The sequence below is a fragment of the Aphelocoma coerulescens genome, chromosome 20 (assembly GCF_041296385.1).
Source record: "Aphelocoma coerulescens isolate FSJ_1873_10779 chromosome 20, UR_Acoe_1.0, whole genome shotgun sequence".
Classification (NCBI taxonomy): Eukaryota; Metazoa; Chordata; class Aves; order Passeriformes; family Corvidae; genus Aphelocoma; species Aphelocoma coerulescens.
Window position 1 is genome coordinate 3,586,353 of NC_091033.1, and position 15,674 is coordinate 3,602,026.

General features: G+C 62.6%; 1 protein-coding gene across 1 annotated transcript; it reads left to right on the forward strand.

The window, feature by feature from the left end:
- The first annotated feature begins 1,032 nt into the window (after nucleotides 1–1,032).
- SNTA1 (syntrophin alpha 1) lies at nucleotides 1,033–15,016 on the forward strand. The gene is made up of 8 exons (XM_069034219.1): nucleotides 1,033–1,327; nucleotides 3,636–3,821; nucleotides 10,627–10,825; nucleotides 10,917–11,124; nucleotides 11,194–11,324; nucleotides 13,419–13,615; nucleotides 13,690–13,877; nucleotides 14,149–15,016. Exons 1-8 carry the CDS (start codon nucleotides 1,063–1,065, stop codon nucleotides 14,239–14,241), a joined length of 1,467 nt encoding a protein of 488 aa, XP_068890320.1. The 5' UTR covers nucleotides 1,033–1,062; the 3' UTR covers nucleotides 14,242–15,016.
- Nucleotides 15,017–15,674: the final 658 nt, after the last annotated feature.

Here is a 15,674-nt window from a genome sequence, read left to right on the forward strand (position 1 = left end):
TCCCAGGCTGGAATGTGGACATCCAAAGAGCACTGGGCCCTGCAGGTGTCTGTCCTAGGATACAGTGGAGAGCCCTGTGTGCCCCCTCCCAGACTGGAATGGGAAGCACCGGGGAGCACTGGATCCCTCCTGCTGCCCCATCCCAGGATGGAGAGGGGAGTCCTGGGGAGTCGTGTCCCTCATGGGCAGGAATGGGGAGCATTGGATAGCACTGTGTCCCTCCTGCTGTCCCCCCATCGGGGCTGGAGACGGGAGCACCGGGGAGCACCGTGTCCTCCCGCTGCCTATCCCAGGACGGAGTGGGGAGCACCGGGGAGTTCTGCTCTTCCCTGTGCTCCATTCTATGATGGGGAGCACCGGGAAGCCATGTCCAGGGTCGGTGCGGGGAGCACTGGGGAGCATCCCGGTGCAACGTCCCGGGAGGGAATGGGGTGGGGCCGGGGTCCCGGTCTCTCCCGGTGCTCCGTCCCGGTCTCTCCCGGTGGGCGGTGCGCGGGGCGCTGAGAGGCGGTGCGGGGCGGTGCGGGGCGGTGCGCGGAGAAGCTGTGCCGGGTGTGAAGAGGCGGTGCGCGGCACTGCGCGGGCGGTGCGGGGACAGGCGGTGCTCCTTGCGGGGCGGTGCGGGACGGGGGCAGGCGGTGCGCGGGGTGGTGCGGGGCGGTGCGGGGCGGTGCACAGGGCGGTGCGGGACGGGGGCAGGCGGTGCGGGACGGGGGCAGGCGGTGCGCGGGGCGGCGCGGGGCGGTGCGGGACGGGGGCAGGCGGTGCGCGGGGCGGTGCGGGGCGGTGCGGGACGGGGGCAGGCGGTGCGCGGGGCGGTGCGGGGCGGTGCGGGGCGGTGCGGGGCGGTGCGGGGCGGTGCGGGGCGGGGGCAGGCGGTGCACAGGGCGGTGCGGGACGGGGGCAGGCGGTGCGCGGGGCGGTGCGGGGCGGTGCGGGACGGGGGCAGGCGGTGCGCGGGGCGGTGCGGGGCGGTGCGGGACGGGGGCAGGCGGTGCGCGGGGCGGTGCGCGGAGCGCTGAGGGGCGGCGCGGGGCGGTGTGGGACGCGGAGCGCGCGAAGATGGCGGCGGGCAGGCGCGCCCCGCGCACCGGGCTGCTGGAGCTGCGCGGCCCCGGCGGGCAGTGGCTCCGCGTCCTGCTCACCCTGGCCGAGGACGTGCTGGGGGTCAGCCCGGCAGACGGCCCCGGCCCCGGCCCCGAGGCCCCGGCGGCGCAGCTGAACGGCGGCGAGCCGGGCTCCGCCGCGCCCGAGGCGCTCGCCAACATCAGGCGCACCGTGCGCGTAGTCAAGCAGGACGTGGGGGGGCTCGGCATCAGCATCAAAGGTGAGGCCGGGCCGCGGGGGTCCCGGGCCGGCGGGGGGAGAGAGGCACCGGCACCGGGACCTGTTGCTGCCGCCGTCCCCGCGGCTCGCTCGGAGCGAACCCCGCGGGGAGCGGGGCTGGGGTGGGGATCCTCACACCCCCCAGCCCCAGCGCAGGACGTGGAGGGGGACACGTGGCAGTGACGGGACCCGAAACATTGCCAGCCCATGGAAAGAGCCATGATTCGGGGTGCGGAGTGACCGGCCAGTCCCTGTCCGCCGTGCCCCGCCGGAGTGAGGGACACCCAGCGTTTGGGAGCCGGAGGGGGCTCCCACTGTCCCCCGCACCCACGGTTAGGCTGCTGTCCCGTGAGGCAGGTGGGGTGCAGGGGGGCACCCAGTTACACGGAAGTTGCCCTTTTGCAGCCAAAGGGAGGGCTGGGCCGGCGTGTCCTTGTCCCGCCGTGTTCCTGAGCCGGGAAATGCCCCTTTAAAACTATCAGCGAAACGAAGGGAGCGATGTAAAGCCCTTGGAGCTCTCCGGGCGCTGGGTGGGGTGTTGAAGCAGCGCACTGGGGCGTGGAGATGCCTGCTCCCGGGAAGCGGAGCAGCGGGAAGCCTCGCTGCTATAATGCCTGCTTGCCCTCCCAAGCTGCCCCGCTCCTTGGGGAACACCGAACTTCAGGCTGGAAACTTTTTGGGGCAGGGATGGCGTTCCTGCCTTTCTGCCTGCCTTTGATTTTCACGCGGCTCCGAGCGTGCTGGAAACTGTGAAAGCAGGATGAAAAGGGCAGCGGAGGCGCAGGGACAGGGCTGTCACGAAGCGTGGCTGTGAGAGGCAGCGGGCTCGGCAGCCCCGGGGGGAGTGACAGGGCAGCTCTCGACTCCTGACGTGGCTTCTCCTCCCAGCTCCGAGGGGACACAGACGCAGCCTCCGGCTCCCTCTGGAAGAGGGGAGGTTTTGCAATGCGAATGTGCGGGTGCTGGAACGGGATCGACACTGCTGGCCGTGTCTGCAGGGTGCCCCAGCCTGCCAGCCCTTTTTTAGGGAAGTACAAACCCCGCTTCGTAACCACTCCTTACTGCCAAGTTACTGCTTGCTCTGTGGCTCTCCCAGGAAAGGAGAAACTTCCCTTGGTTCAGTTAAAACTTTATTTTTGCAGTGACGTGTGTGGAAAAGAAGTAGTTGCCATCAAAACTGGGCAGTGGAAGCTGTTGTGGAGGGTGGGGCAACCTTGGTAGGGCAGGACATCACTCCTCACCGGGCTGCTGGCATGTCACTGTTCATGTGCCAGCCGTGTTTCACGCAGGGACACTGGGTGCCACCCGAGGGATGGATGTCCTGCCACGGGACATGGCGAGGGGCTCGCAGGGCAGCGGGGAGCCGAGAGAGAGCCGGGCTGGCGCAGGTTCTTCGCCCTGGCAGGGCTCTCGGCGCTGGCAGCCGGGAGAGGAGCCGCTGCCGCAAGGACGGAGCAGCCCCCGCCTGGGCCTCTGACAGCTGATAACCGGAGCTCTCGCAGGGCTTGGCAGGCGGCTGAGCGAGGAAATGCCTGTGGTACTGGCTGGGAGCAGCCCGGGGCGGGCAGTGACAACAGGCTGGGCTCAGCATCTCCCTCTGGGATGAGGATCATCTCTTGGAGACTCCTCGGGACAGGCTGTCCCGGGGCGCAGGGCACGTCGGGCGCTGCTGATCCCCGGCTACCGTGGGCAGTGGCTGCTGCATCCCTGCACCCTGGCACGGAGGCAGCTCGGATCTCCCTGCGGGTTCAAAAGTCGATGTGCAAATTGATCTCCTGAAGCCGCCGGGAGTTTGAATAGCATTCTTTTAGTGGGGACAGCGGGGAGCAGGGCTGCTGTGTGGGGAGGAACACACAGCCAGGTTGGTTCAGCTCTCCCTGGCTCTTTGGCCTCTCCAAAAACGTTCAGCTGTCTTATCTGTTGAGATCGTGAAGTCCTTGGAGCCAGGATAGTTGCTCAGCACACATGATTAATAATGCAAATAAAGACACACTTTCCTGCCAAAACTGATGGGGAGATGGCCAGTTTCTGTGTTCGCTCTGTGAATAATCTGTGACCAATCTGAGTGGTTTTGGAGCAATCACTTCATCAGCTGTAAAGCCTCATGGTACTTTGGCTGGTGTGGTTGGTGCAGGTGTCCTGTGGGTATCTGGGGGAGTGGGCAGTGGGCTGACCTGGCACAGTGCATTGAGTGCCAGCAGAAAGGCTCAGCCTTGCTGGGACCATCTGGAACTGGAGCATCCCCCTCCCCACCCACTCCTCTGAGCGCTCCAACAGCCACAACTGCTCCCTGTCTCTTCTGTTTCAAGGTGGACGAGAGAATAAAATGCCCATCTTGATCTCCAAGATCTTTAAGGGGCTGGCAGCGGATCAGACCGAGGCGCTGTACGTGGGGGATGCCATCCTCGCCGTCAATGGCACCGACCTGTCCGAGGCCACACACGATGAGGCTGTGCAGGCCTTGAAGAAGACGGGCAAGGAAGTGATCTTGGAAGGTAGGAGACAAGGATGTGATGGGGGGAGAAGGGTCCTCCTGTACTGGGATGACACAGGGGTGGCATATCATCTGCAGCTGCATTTGCATACTCTTTCAAATGGAAAACAACATGTGCAGAGTAATTTGTCTGCTCATCCGGAGAGCTGGAGGTAACTGCTGGGATTTCCCTGTCTCCCTCCCAAGAGGGAGGGATGTGTGTGCCAGTGCTCCATGCCCAGAGGCTCCATCTCCCCGCTGTGGGTCCACGGGCAGGCAGCAGTGGGAGGTGTGGGACAAGTTTCTGGGATTTGGGATTCTTTCATTGCTCAGCATCACCCCCACGTCTGCAGTTCCTGGGGCAAGAGAAAACATTTTCTGCTTTTCCCGTGGTTTTAATTTAAACCCACATCCTTGGCTGGTGTAGGTTCATGCCAGCAAGGAGGGGGTGCACTGGCCCCCCACTCCTGCTGAGCACCTTGGGGTTTGCTGGTGGGCTTTGGGCAGATGGAGGGTGAGGCAGGGCCTGCTCAGGAACTACCCACCCAGGGGATGCTGCCCACCCAGGGATGCAGCTGAAGGAGCTGCCCAGCCACGCGATCCCTGGAACCTGAGGCTACAAACATGCCAGGGATGCAGCCTTCACCACCCTGGAGCAGACTGTTCCCTGGGAACAGGCTCCCTCTCGGTACCAGGCAGATGGTTTCAGGTGTCTCCCAGCCCTGAGGGGGCTGGCACACTGCAGGAGCCCCTCAGGCCCTATGTGAGGACTGGGTGAGGATTGATGGGTTGGGACCATGGGAGCCCTGAGGGAGAGACCCCATTTTTCTCTGATTACCCTTCACATCACATCTGTCCATGTTTGCCCACCCTCTGCCAAATCGGCCAGGCCAGGATGAGCATCCCAGATCTGTCCCTCAGGAAAGGACCCTTCCCCTCCCCTCACTTCTAACCAGCCCCTGGGGTCACCCTGCTTAACAGAGGAGGTCTCGGCACCAGAGACCCTTCCCAGATCCCAAAGGGAGGTTTGATTTGGGGGCAGTGCTCGGGGCTGTCCCTGGACAAAGCAGAGCTCTGTGTGCTGTGCTGCCAGTGACCACTGTGGCCCCAGCTTTCCTGCGCCTTCCCCAGATTGTCTCAGCTCCAGATTTTCATTTTTAGCTTCGCTCAGCCCTTTCTGCTGTGGGTTCCTCCTCTCCTGGGAGTCTCAGGACCACGGTTAAGCTGGAGGAATGTGCTGCTCTGCACAGCTGCAGGGAGCAGATAGGGTTGGTGGTGGGGTGGTTTTGTTGTTTTTTTCTGACCAAAGAGAAATACAAGAGCTTCTTTCTTTGTGAGTCTGCGAAATTCCTGCCTGGAGCCGCTGCTCTCGGACCACCCTCCCTCTGTTATTTTCTGTTTATCCTTTGGTGTGGGTTTCCTTTCTGCCAGAGGTCCTGCCAGAGGTGGAGAGGAGCTGCCCTTTCTGGAGAGAACAATTTCTCTCCCTGGACCCCTCCTCCATCCTCTAGGAGCCAGATCACCCTCCTGGGAGGCAGCTGCAGGCAGGGCCTTTGCTGTAGCTTGCTGAGCTCAGGTATGACCTGCTGGGCTTCTTAATTAATTAAAACTCCCAGCAGGTACTCTTGGGAGGAGAGCGAGGCTGGGCTGGCTCCCACTACAGCACTCTGGAGCTCTGGGATGAGTTTGTATCTGATGTCCAGCTGGAGCAGGGAAGTGATCTCTGCTGCTCATCTGATCACTGATTTCACTGATAAATGTGGTACATCTCCATCCCCTCCGTTTTTGTGTTTACTGGCACAGTGCAGCTCTGCCAAGGGGGATGGTGGGGCTGGCACTGTGCCATGGTCAGGCTGTCACTGCCCTCTGGAGGTGGTGGCCCTGCCTCTGGACAAGGTGTCCCCTGCCTTGTATGTGCCACTCCTGTGGCTCTCCAGGAGCTGGTTGGCTAAACACCCTGCCCCAGGGAGGGGTGGCAGGGCTGCAGGGCAGGGGGTGGCCTTGGAGTGCTTGAAGGGTGTTAAACAAGGGGTTCCCTGCTGCCTTCTCCTGCTTGGAGAAGGCAGAACTTAAAAAAGAGCACCTTAACATTACTTAGACACTTTCTGGTCCCTGCATGGTGCCAGGTGTAACTCCAGCTTTCCTTATGGTGCTCTAAGTGCTAAAACAGAGTATTTGGCGCAGCCAGTGTCTGTTTGCTGCCTTGCCCTTCCTGGCTGCAGTCATTCCTGGGATTAGGAGTTTTTAGGATGGTTTGCAGGTGGCATTGCAGCAGGCAACAAAACTGGGAGAGCTGGCACCTCCTCACAGGGCAGTGAGCTGGGCTGAGGTTCCCCAAAGTGGCGGAGCTGGGAGGTGATGCGTTTTAATGTGAGTATCAGCAGTGGCCCCACGTGCCAGATTTCACCCTGAGCTGCTCAGCTTGGCTTCAGGCTCCTGGGTGTCATTGCTGCCCAGGCGTGAGACACGCAGATACCTCTCCGTGTGTCCTGCCAAGATTTTTTTTTGGATGTGCCAAACTACTCTCTTGGTATTTGCAGGAGGAGCTGGACTGTATTTATATTACATTGTTATTTTGGGGAGAGTTGCTCTCCCTTGCCTTATTTTTCCCTTGTTTTTTTTCCTTATTTTCATTGCTTGGAATCCAGAGACTCTCCATGGCCGGGGAAAGGCTGATAAACATCCTTCCAGCTGCCCCAGGAAGGGTTCTGGGGACAGGAGTGGTTTACCTGGTGAGGCCCCTGTGCTGTATTGTCATGGGGGCAGAACTGGGACCAGTGAGGAGGAGGAGTGTGGGCAGCTGTGGGCATCTCACATCCATGATTTATTTGCCACAGGGATGCTTTTGGAGCTGTTCTCTGCTCTTTAGGGCTTGCTTGGCCAAGTAATAGCTTGGAAGCTCAAAATTCAGAAAAATGGGTGCTGGGAGAGAAGGGGAGCTGGGGATTCTCCGGAGTGCTGGTTGCCATAACCGTGGGAAGGAAGGTGTTGGATCTGCCCCAGGGATGATGCCACAAGGTGATGGGGCACATCTACCACCTCCACACCGCGCTGCTCTGAAGCTTTGCTTTCCCTGGGGAGTCTCCTGGGTTTGTTTCTCCTCCCGTGGAAGCACGGAGGGTTGTCCCATGATCTCCCTGCTGGCGGTGCAGCACAGGGGAAGGTTTAATAAAGAGCTGGGGCATGGAATGTGGCACTGAGTGCTGGGACAGGAGGGACAGCAGTGGCACCTCACCCTGCAGCACCCCATGGCATCTTCCTCCCTGGGGTAGAAGGACTTGAGCTGAGGCAGCTGGGACAGGAGCTGTCGTGTTCATGCTTGGAGCCAGGGGCAGGGCATGGTCCCAGGGTGGGGTGCTGGGGGTCTGTGTTGATGTTTTTGGAAGCACATCAGAGCATCGGGTTGGAGCTTGCAGGTCATTTCAGGGTGTCTCTTTGGGATGTGTGTTTGCTGAGCCCCCCAGTTTAACATGCCAATTTTGCATCATGAATCCTGAAGCAGAGAGGGACCAGCTGGAGGTGGGATTAGCATCTCTGTGGGGCCAGCACTGGATCTCCAGGAGCTCTCTGGAAGATTTCCTGATGTGATGGCCTTGCTGAGCTGTGTAGGTGCTGCTGGGAAGATTTTGGCAGGAGAAACAGCAGCACCATCCTACTCCTGACCAGAAATGCAGTCTGGAACTCTGAATCCATGCTATGACCTCCTGGCTGAAGCAGAGTGTGCTGGTGACCCAAGCAGCAGGAGGGTGTTCTTGAACCTGCTCTGAGTGTCCAGGTGTCTGTTTTCCTGCCTGGAGGAAGCATTGTGGCTCCTCAGTGAAACTCTTTGGGCTCAGGCTTGGCTCTGAGCAGTGCTGAGCCGTGGGGATGTGTGGGGCAGGTTGTGCTGATTCAGGGTCCAGGGTGCCCGAAGTGGTTTGTTTGTGCTTGTTCTCCATCCTTGTGAGAGATGGGCAGATGGAGAGGGAGAATTTATACTCAAGAAGTAAAACCAAGGAATTTTGGTGGTTCTGCCCCTTTCTGGCATGTTGGGGAGGAAAAAACTGGCTGCAACACAGAGGCAGACCCAGGGCCTTTGGTTAAACATGTCCCTCGTGCAGCTCCCTCCAGGGTTCAGGGGCACATGGCATGCTCCTGCGATTGGGATCCCCTGTGCCACCACCCACCCCCCTGCAGAGGCACCATTCTGGCATGGGTTGTGTGGCCACACACCCAGAGACTTTTGCCGTTCCCCAAAACCCTGGAATAAAGTTTTCCTTAGTGCAAAGCCCTGAGCAGTTAAAGGTCCTATTTGTCCCCTGTCCTCTGTCCTGGAGAGGATCAGTGGGACAGGCTCTTTCCCTGGAGAGCCCACGTGGCTTTGGGGGCCAGCAGCTTTGGATTAGCCCAGGAGCCACCAAGGGCTGTGTGCTGTCCTAAAGTAGGGGACTTTAGGTCAACAGCAGCCAGACTGTGTTGCTGCCCAGTGGTTTTTGGAGGGTGCAGGCTGCCAGGGAGCAGGCAGCAGCCCCAGCACTACAAGGTGCTAGTTAGGAAGAGAAAACAATACGGGAATTACAGTTAACCATTAGCAGAGGTGATGCATGATATGGTCTGAGTTGTTTGCTTTAATGAGATGGAGGTAATTAATGAATCCATTCAATACCAACTTCAGTGAAGGGACTGGCAGAAGTGTAAGTCAGCCCACTGTGAAGCCAGTGCTGGGGTCACTGGAGGGGACAGCAGCTCCCATGGGATGGTGGCCTGGCCTTGGCAGGGGGCCATCGCAGCCTCCAGCACCTCCCAGCTTCCTGTGCTGGCTCAGGAGCCCCTGTGCTTCGTGACCAGCCTGAAATCCTCCTTAAAGCCACGTACCCGAGACACACACACTGCCTGTTGCCTAATTCTCTGTGCCCTGCCCCAGACTGGGCACTGCTCCTGTTCTCCACGGCTCCCTCGGGACGTGACCCCGCCACCGCCCAGCTAATGCCGGTGACGTCCCCCGCGTGCCCGGGGAGCCAGGGGCTGCCTCAGGGACGCCGCTCGGGTTTCAGCAGCTCAATGGCATCTTTCTGAACTCCAATTAGTTCCCAGGCACCAGGATAATGGCAGGTCCCCGCTGCCAAGATTAATGGCTCGGGTCAGATCCAGCGCGGCTCGGATGCCTGCGGGAACGTGGCTATTTTTGTAACGGGAGGCGCAGGGCACGAGGCCGGTGGCCCCCCGCCGCCGCCTTGGCCCCGGGGCTACCGCGGGGTGACCTGGCCCACGTGGCACAGCACCGTGGCCATTTATAGCCGTGTCCCGCGGGGCACCCACGGGGCTCTGGCTTCCCGCAGCTCCTGCTGGGCCGTGAGGGCTCAGAGGTTTTAGGGAGCTCACTGGGATAGGAATGAAGGGGGAGAGCACAGAATAGGCTGAGTTGGAAGGGACCCATCAGGATCATCCAGTCCAACTCCTGGCCCTGCAGAGGACACCCCAGCAATCCCACCCTGTGACTGAGAGCATTGTCCAAACACTCCTGGAGCTCTGGCAGCCCTGGGGCTGTGACCACTGGGGAGGACGCGTGGGAGATGGGTAGTGGTGGCCAGGTGAAGTTTGGGAGTGGGTGGTTCTGCGTGCAGACCATTTCCTGGTGGGAAAAGGGCTCTTTTCTGGCAGCATATCAGGCTGCTGTGGCTTGGCTGCAGTGATGGCGCTGGGCCCATCCAGCCACCTACAAGTGTTGGCTGCAAAGCCAAGCTTGTGTCCCCCATCCTGCCACCCACTCTGCTGGCTTGGACCTGGAGTGGAACCGGCCAGGATGGCTGGGGACGTGGCTTGCAGGCACGTGTCTATCCCGTGGTGTTTTCCTAAGGGCCTCCAAAGGGAAACCCTTCCCTGGAGTCAGTAGCTGGTCCCTTGCTGCCCCAGCGCAGGACCAGGACTGGCACCCTGCCTGCCTGGAGTTTTTTAGCCAGCATTGCCAAACTCATTTTCAGGATGTGGCTGTGGGGCCCCATCAATTTGTGGTGCCTTTCATGTCCCTCTTCCCCCAAACCTCTGGAGCCAGCTGCTGTCCCAGCGTGGCTCTGAGGGCTGTGGCTCTGGAGCCAGGCTCGCTGGGCACTGATTTCTTGTCCCTGGTTTGAGGCTCATGGGGAAGGGCTGTGCAAGCAGAGAGCACGCTCTCCAAAGGCTTTTCCTGGGGCCAAGCCAGGGTATTTGAGGGCTGTTCCTCAGCTGGCAGCGGGACTGGCTGTACCAGCACAATTTGGACTGTATAATTTTGGCCTGGGACTCTTTCCCATTCCCCACCCCTGGCGGTGTGTGCTGCCCCAGGGAAGTGCTCAGGCCTGGATCTGTAAACTGATCTGGGTTAAAGGGAAGGAAAGAGGAGGAAAAGGCCATTCTTATCCCTCTTGGGGAGCTCTCCAGGCTGGGATGGTGGGTCTGAGGTACTGGGAGGGTCCAAGGTGTCATGTGAGGGTGGGGAGGTCCTGGCACAGGGTGCCCAGAGAAGCTGTGGCTATCCCTGGAAGTGTCCAAAGCCAGGTTGGACGGGGCTTGGAGCACCCTGGGCTAGTGGAAGGTGTCCCTGCCCATGGAATGAGGGGGTTGGAATGGGATGATCTTTAAGGTCCCTTCCAACCCAAACCGTTCTCTGATTCTGTGTCACTCCCTGTGTGACCTCACCCACCAGTGCCATCCCTGCACCCACAGGGGCAGGGGGCCCACAGCACCCATGGGTGGCAGCTCTGGGGAGCTAATGGAGGGGTCACCAGCTCTGATGCAGGGGCTTTCAGCAGGGTAGGATGAGGCCGCCCTGGCCTGTGCCATGTCCTCAGCGGGCGCTGCCTCTCTTCCAGTGAAGTACATGAAGGAGATCTCACCCTACTTCAAGAACTCCTCGGCGGGGGCGACGGTGAGCTGGGACCCCTCTCCTGCCGCCCAGCAGAAGCGATCATCCCCCGTGCTGCCCCCTCGGGAGCTCCGGGAGAGCCGGAGTGTCCCTCTGAAGATGTGCTACGTGTCCCGCAAGTGCCTCCCCACCGACCCGGAGCACAGGTCAGCGCGTGGCGCTGGGGCTGGCGATGCCACCGCGGTGTCCCGGGGAGCCGAGGGTGGGCAGGGACTCATCGGGGCCGTGTCCCTGCAGGTACCTAGAGGTGTGCTCGGCGGACGGACGCGTTGCCCTCTTCCTGCGGGCCAAGGACGAGGCCACGGCGCAGTCGTGGCTCGGCGCCATCCAGGCCAACGCGGCCGCGCTGCTGCCGCGGGTGAAGGAGGAGCTGCGGGCACAGCTGGCGGGGGCTGGCACGGTGGCTGGACGGGATGTCAAGCACGTGGGCTGGCTGACCGAGCAGGTACCCCCAGGCCCTCCGCCACCCCGTGCCACTCTGCTGCCGGTGGCCCTGACCCCAGTCCCTTTGCAGCTCCCCAGCGCCGGCACCAGGAACCTCCTGGCCGTGCTCACGGAGAAGGAGCTGCTGTTGTACGGGAGCCTGCCGCAGAGCCGGGACGCCCTGGGCAAGCCCACGCACAGCTACCCCCTCATCGCCACCAGGTAGGGGCCATCAGCTCAAGGATAGGGTGGTGGCAGTCCCTGGGAGCAGTGGTGGGGTCTGGGAGTCAGGGCAGAACCCAGAGGTGGTGTCGGACCCCCAAAGTGGTGACAGTGACCAGGGCTGGTGGCAGGAGCTGGGGGTCAGGGCATAGCCCTAGGGGCGATGGCAACCCCTCGAGGTGGTGGCAGTGACGGGGGATGGTGTCAAGGGCTGGGGGTCAGGACAGACCTACAGGGTGGTGGCAGGGGCTGGCGGTGGTGGCAGAGGCGTTTGAGGTGATGGTAGAGTCCAGGGGTGGTGTCAGAGCAATGGGGATGGTGACAGTGTCCAAGGGTTGGTGGCAGAGTCCCGGGCATAGTGCGGGGATTTAGGGCGCGGGGATGGTGACAGTGTCCCGGGGTGATGTTAGGGCAATGGGGACAGTGCTGCTGAGTCCCAGGGATGGGGCGGGGGTTTGGGGCGGCTGTCGGGGCGGGTTTTCAGGGAGGGACTTGGGGCAGGGCTCGGGGCGGGGTTGGGGCGGGTTTTCAGGGCGGGGGGCCGGGCTCGGGGCGGATTTTCAGGACGGGGGGCCGGGCTCGGGGCGGGTTTGGGGCGGGTTTTCAGGGCGGGGGACCGGGCTCGGGGCGGGTTTTCAGGGCGGGGGGCCGGGCTCGGGCCGGGCTCGGGGCGGGTTTGGGGCGGGTTTTCAGGGCGGGGGGCCGGGCTCGGGGCGGGGTTGGGGCGGGGGCGGCTCCAGGGCCGGGTCCGGCGCGGGCGCTGCGGGGCCTCATCCGCGGGGCTGCAGCGCCCCCTGGCGGCCCCGCCGCGCGGCCACCGCGGAGCGGAGCGGGGTGAGGCGCTGGGGCCGGGCGGGACGCGGGGCGGTGCGGGGGCTGTGAGGGACGCGGGGCCGTGCTGGGGCCGTGCGGGATGCGGGGCAGTGCTGGGGCCGTGCTGGGGCTGTGAGGGACGCGGAGCCGTGCTGGGGCCGTGCGGGATGCGGGGCAGTGCTGGGGCGGTGCTGGGGCCGTGCTGGGGCTGTTCTGGGCCGTGCTGGGGCGGTGCTGGGGCCGTGCTGGGGCCGTGCGGGACGCGGGGCCGTGCTGGGGCTGTGCTGGGGCCGGGCGGGACGCGGGGCCGTGCTGGGGCTGTGAGGGACGCGGGGCGGTGCTGGGCCGTGCTGGGGCCGTGCTGGGGCCGGGCGGGACGCGGGGCGGTGCGGGGCCGTGGGGGGCCGTGCTGGGGCTGCGCGGGATGCGGGGCAGTGCTGGGGCAGTGCTGGGGCTGTGAGGGACGCGGGGCGGTGCGGGGGCCGTGCTGGGGCCGTGCGGGACGCGGGGCCATGCTGGAGCCGTGCTGGAGCCGTGCTGGGGCGGTGCTGGGGCGGTGCTGGGGACGCGGGGCGGTGCGGGGTAGTGCTGGGGCCGTGCTGGGGCTGCGCGGGACGCGGGGCAGTGCGGGGCCGTGCTGGGGCTGTGCTGGGGCCATGCGGGGTGCGGGACAGTGTGGGGGCCTTGCGGGGTGCGGGGCCGTGCTGGGGCTGTGCTGGGGCCGTGTGGGGTGCGGGGCTGTGCTGGGGCTGTGTGAGGAGCGATGCTGAGGTGCGGTGCTGAGGAGCCGTGAGAGGTGCTGGGATGTTGCGCTGTGCGGTGCTGGGGCGGTGCAGGGAAACGGGGCCATGCTGCGTTGGTGCTGGGATATTGCGGCGCAGGGATGCAGCGCACGGGCGGTCCAGCACGGGGGTGGTGCGGGGTGAGATGCAGGGTGCGGTGCAGGGGCGGTGCGGTGCTGGGACGGTGCTGTGGCGATGCCGGGGCAGTGCGGGGTGCGGTGCTGGGGTTGTGCTGGGACGGCGTGGGGTGCACTGAGGGGCGCGGTGCTGGGGCGATGTCGGGGCGGTGCAGGGCGCAGTGCTGGGGTGCGGTGCTGGGGCAATGTCGGGGCGGTGCGGGACGCAGTGCTGGGGTGCGGTGCTGGGGCGATGTCGGGGCGGTGCGGGGCGCGGTGCTGGGGTGCGGTGCTGGGGCGATGTCGGGGCAGTGCTGGGGTGCAGTGCTGGGGCGATGTCGGGGCGGTGCGGGGCGCGGTGCTGAGCGCTGGCCGTGCCACAGGCTGGTGCACTCGGGACCCGCCAAGGGCTCGGCGCTGTATGAGGCCGAGCGCTCCTTCGCGCTGCGCGCCGGCGGCCGCCTGGGCGTGCAGACCCATCTCTTCAGCCTGGAGAGCCCCCGAGAGCTCGCCCTGTGGACGCGGCTGCTGGTGGACGGCACCCACGGCGCCGCCGAGCTGGCCCAGGAGGTCTCGGCAGGTCAGCGGGGGCCCGGGGGGCCCGGGTGGTGCGGTGGGACTCCCGGCTCACCCCTGTCCTGTCCCTGTCCCCAGCCTGCACGTGGAAGGGGCAGGACTGCACCCTGACCGTCCACATCGACAAGGGATTCACCATCTCCACCAGCGAGCCCGGGCTCAGCAGGACCATCCTGCTCCAGCAGCCTTTCGAGAAGCTGCAGATGTCCTCGGATGACGGCACCAAGATGCTCTACCTGGACTTTGGTGGCCCGGAGGGAGAGATCGTGAGTTGGCTTTGCTTTCAGCAACCTCACCCACCAGTCCTGGGGGAAGAGGGGGAGTAGAGCACCCGCCCTGCTCACAGCACCCATCCTGCCCGGCATGGGGGTGACACATGGCCCCGTCTGCTTGCCTCAGCCGGGGTGTGCAGCTCTTTCCAGGGCCCCAGTAAAGCTGTAGTGGGTTTGGGGAGCTCTGGGTGGTCCCTGGCTGAATGCTGGCTGCTGCAGGAGCAGCCCTTCCCATTGCAAACATGCCTCCTTTCCTTTTTTGCAGCAATTGGACCTTCACTCCTGCCCCAAGACCATCGTCTTCATCATCCACTCCTTCCTGTCGGCCAAGGTGACCCGGCTGGGGCTGCTGGCATGACAAGGGAGTGCAGCGCCCGCTGGAGCAGCCCAAGCCCCCGGCCCATCTATGCACCTCCCTCCTGGCCAAACCCAGCCCCGAGCCATCCCAAGGAGACTGCAGCCCCCATGGGATCACGCCACCCCCACCAAGGAAAAGCACCATCCAGCCAGGAAAAACCCCTCCCGGGGGCGTTTGGGGGCAGCGGTGGGGTGAAACCTCTCTTGGATGGCAGCACCGGGACTTCTCCGGTGCCTTTTTCCCCTCCTTCCTCGATGGCTGGAGAAGCCTGTTGGGAGCCCACGAGTGGACACGTGGCCATCACCCCAGTGCCTTGAGAGATGATATTTTCTGTACAAAGAACCCGTTTGTATCCATGTTTTATATTTATACTGCCTGCTTCAAAACACTGATGCGGCAGCTCTTCCCCACCTGGCCGGGACCCCTCGGAGAGTCTCCAGGTCCTGCAGCACAAGGACCTGTGTCTGTTTTCCAGACAGGCAACCCAAGGGCTGGAGGCCAAAGCCAGCTCTAAAGTGCTAAAGGGACAGGAACTGTGAGATCAGCTGTATTTGCCAAATTTTTCCATATTGTGTGGAATGCTAGGAACCACTTTTCTCTGTTGGAGTTGGACGGTTCGTTTGTTTTTGTGCACTCTGGGGTCACTTTATTTCTCGGTTTGCAGGGGAGGGTTGTCAGGTGGCTGCTGCGGAATGACTTCTTTTATGAACCAAAAGATTCTGCATGAAAATGGCCTTTTTTGGGGGGGTTAAATAAACTTTGCAGATCACAACCAGCAGCAGCCAAGATCTGTCTCTTGGTTTCACTTGGAAAAGTAGAAAATCAGTTTGTGGGTGGTGCCTGGGTTGAGCCTTGGGGTGTTTTCCACCAGGGGAAGGAAGGGTTTTGCTTGGAGGCTGCTGTGAGCTGGTGGTTCTGGGGACACTGCAGGGGGATTCAAGTGGGGACAGAAAGTCTTTTAAGGTGCCCAACGTTTTGCTGGGAGTGGCAGAGAGGGACATACTTGATGCCAGCGCCAGCTTTGGTGATAACAGATGGGCTTGGATTCCCCACACTTCCAGATGCCCGATGGAAGGTGGGCATTGCTTCCAAACTCAAAAAAGTTGTGTTTTGCTTTTTAAATTTTTCCAGTAAAAGCAGCTGCCTGGCTGAGCAGCAGCAGAGGCTTGGAAAGTTGTTGGGATAATGGGAAAGGGCTCTGTTTGCATCTCTGCAGTGCCAAGTTCTGGGTTAACCTTCTCCTTTTGGACTGGGGAACCTCGAGTCTCCCAGGAAAGCCCTTAGCCAGGGAATAAAACACTCAGGCTGCAGGCAGAGGAACAGCAACTGATTAGCAGCAAAATAGTATCAGAGAAGCTGTGGCTGCCCCATCCCTGGAAGTGCTCAAGGGCAGGTTGGATGGAGCTTGGAGCAGCCTGGGATAGTGGAAGGTG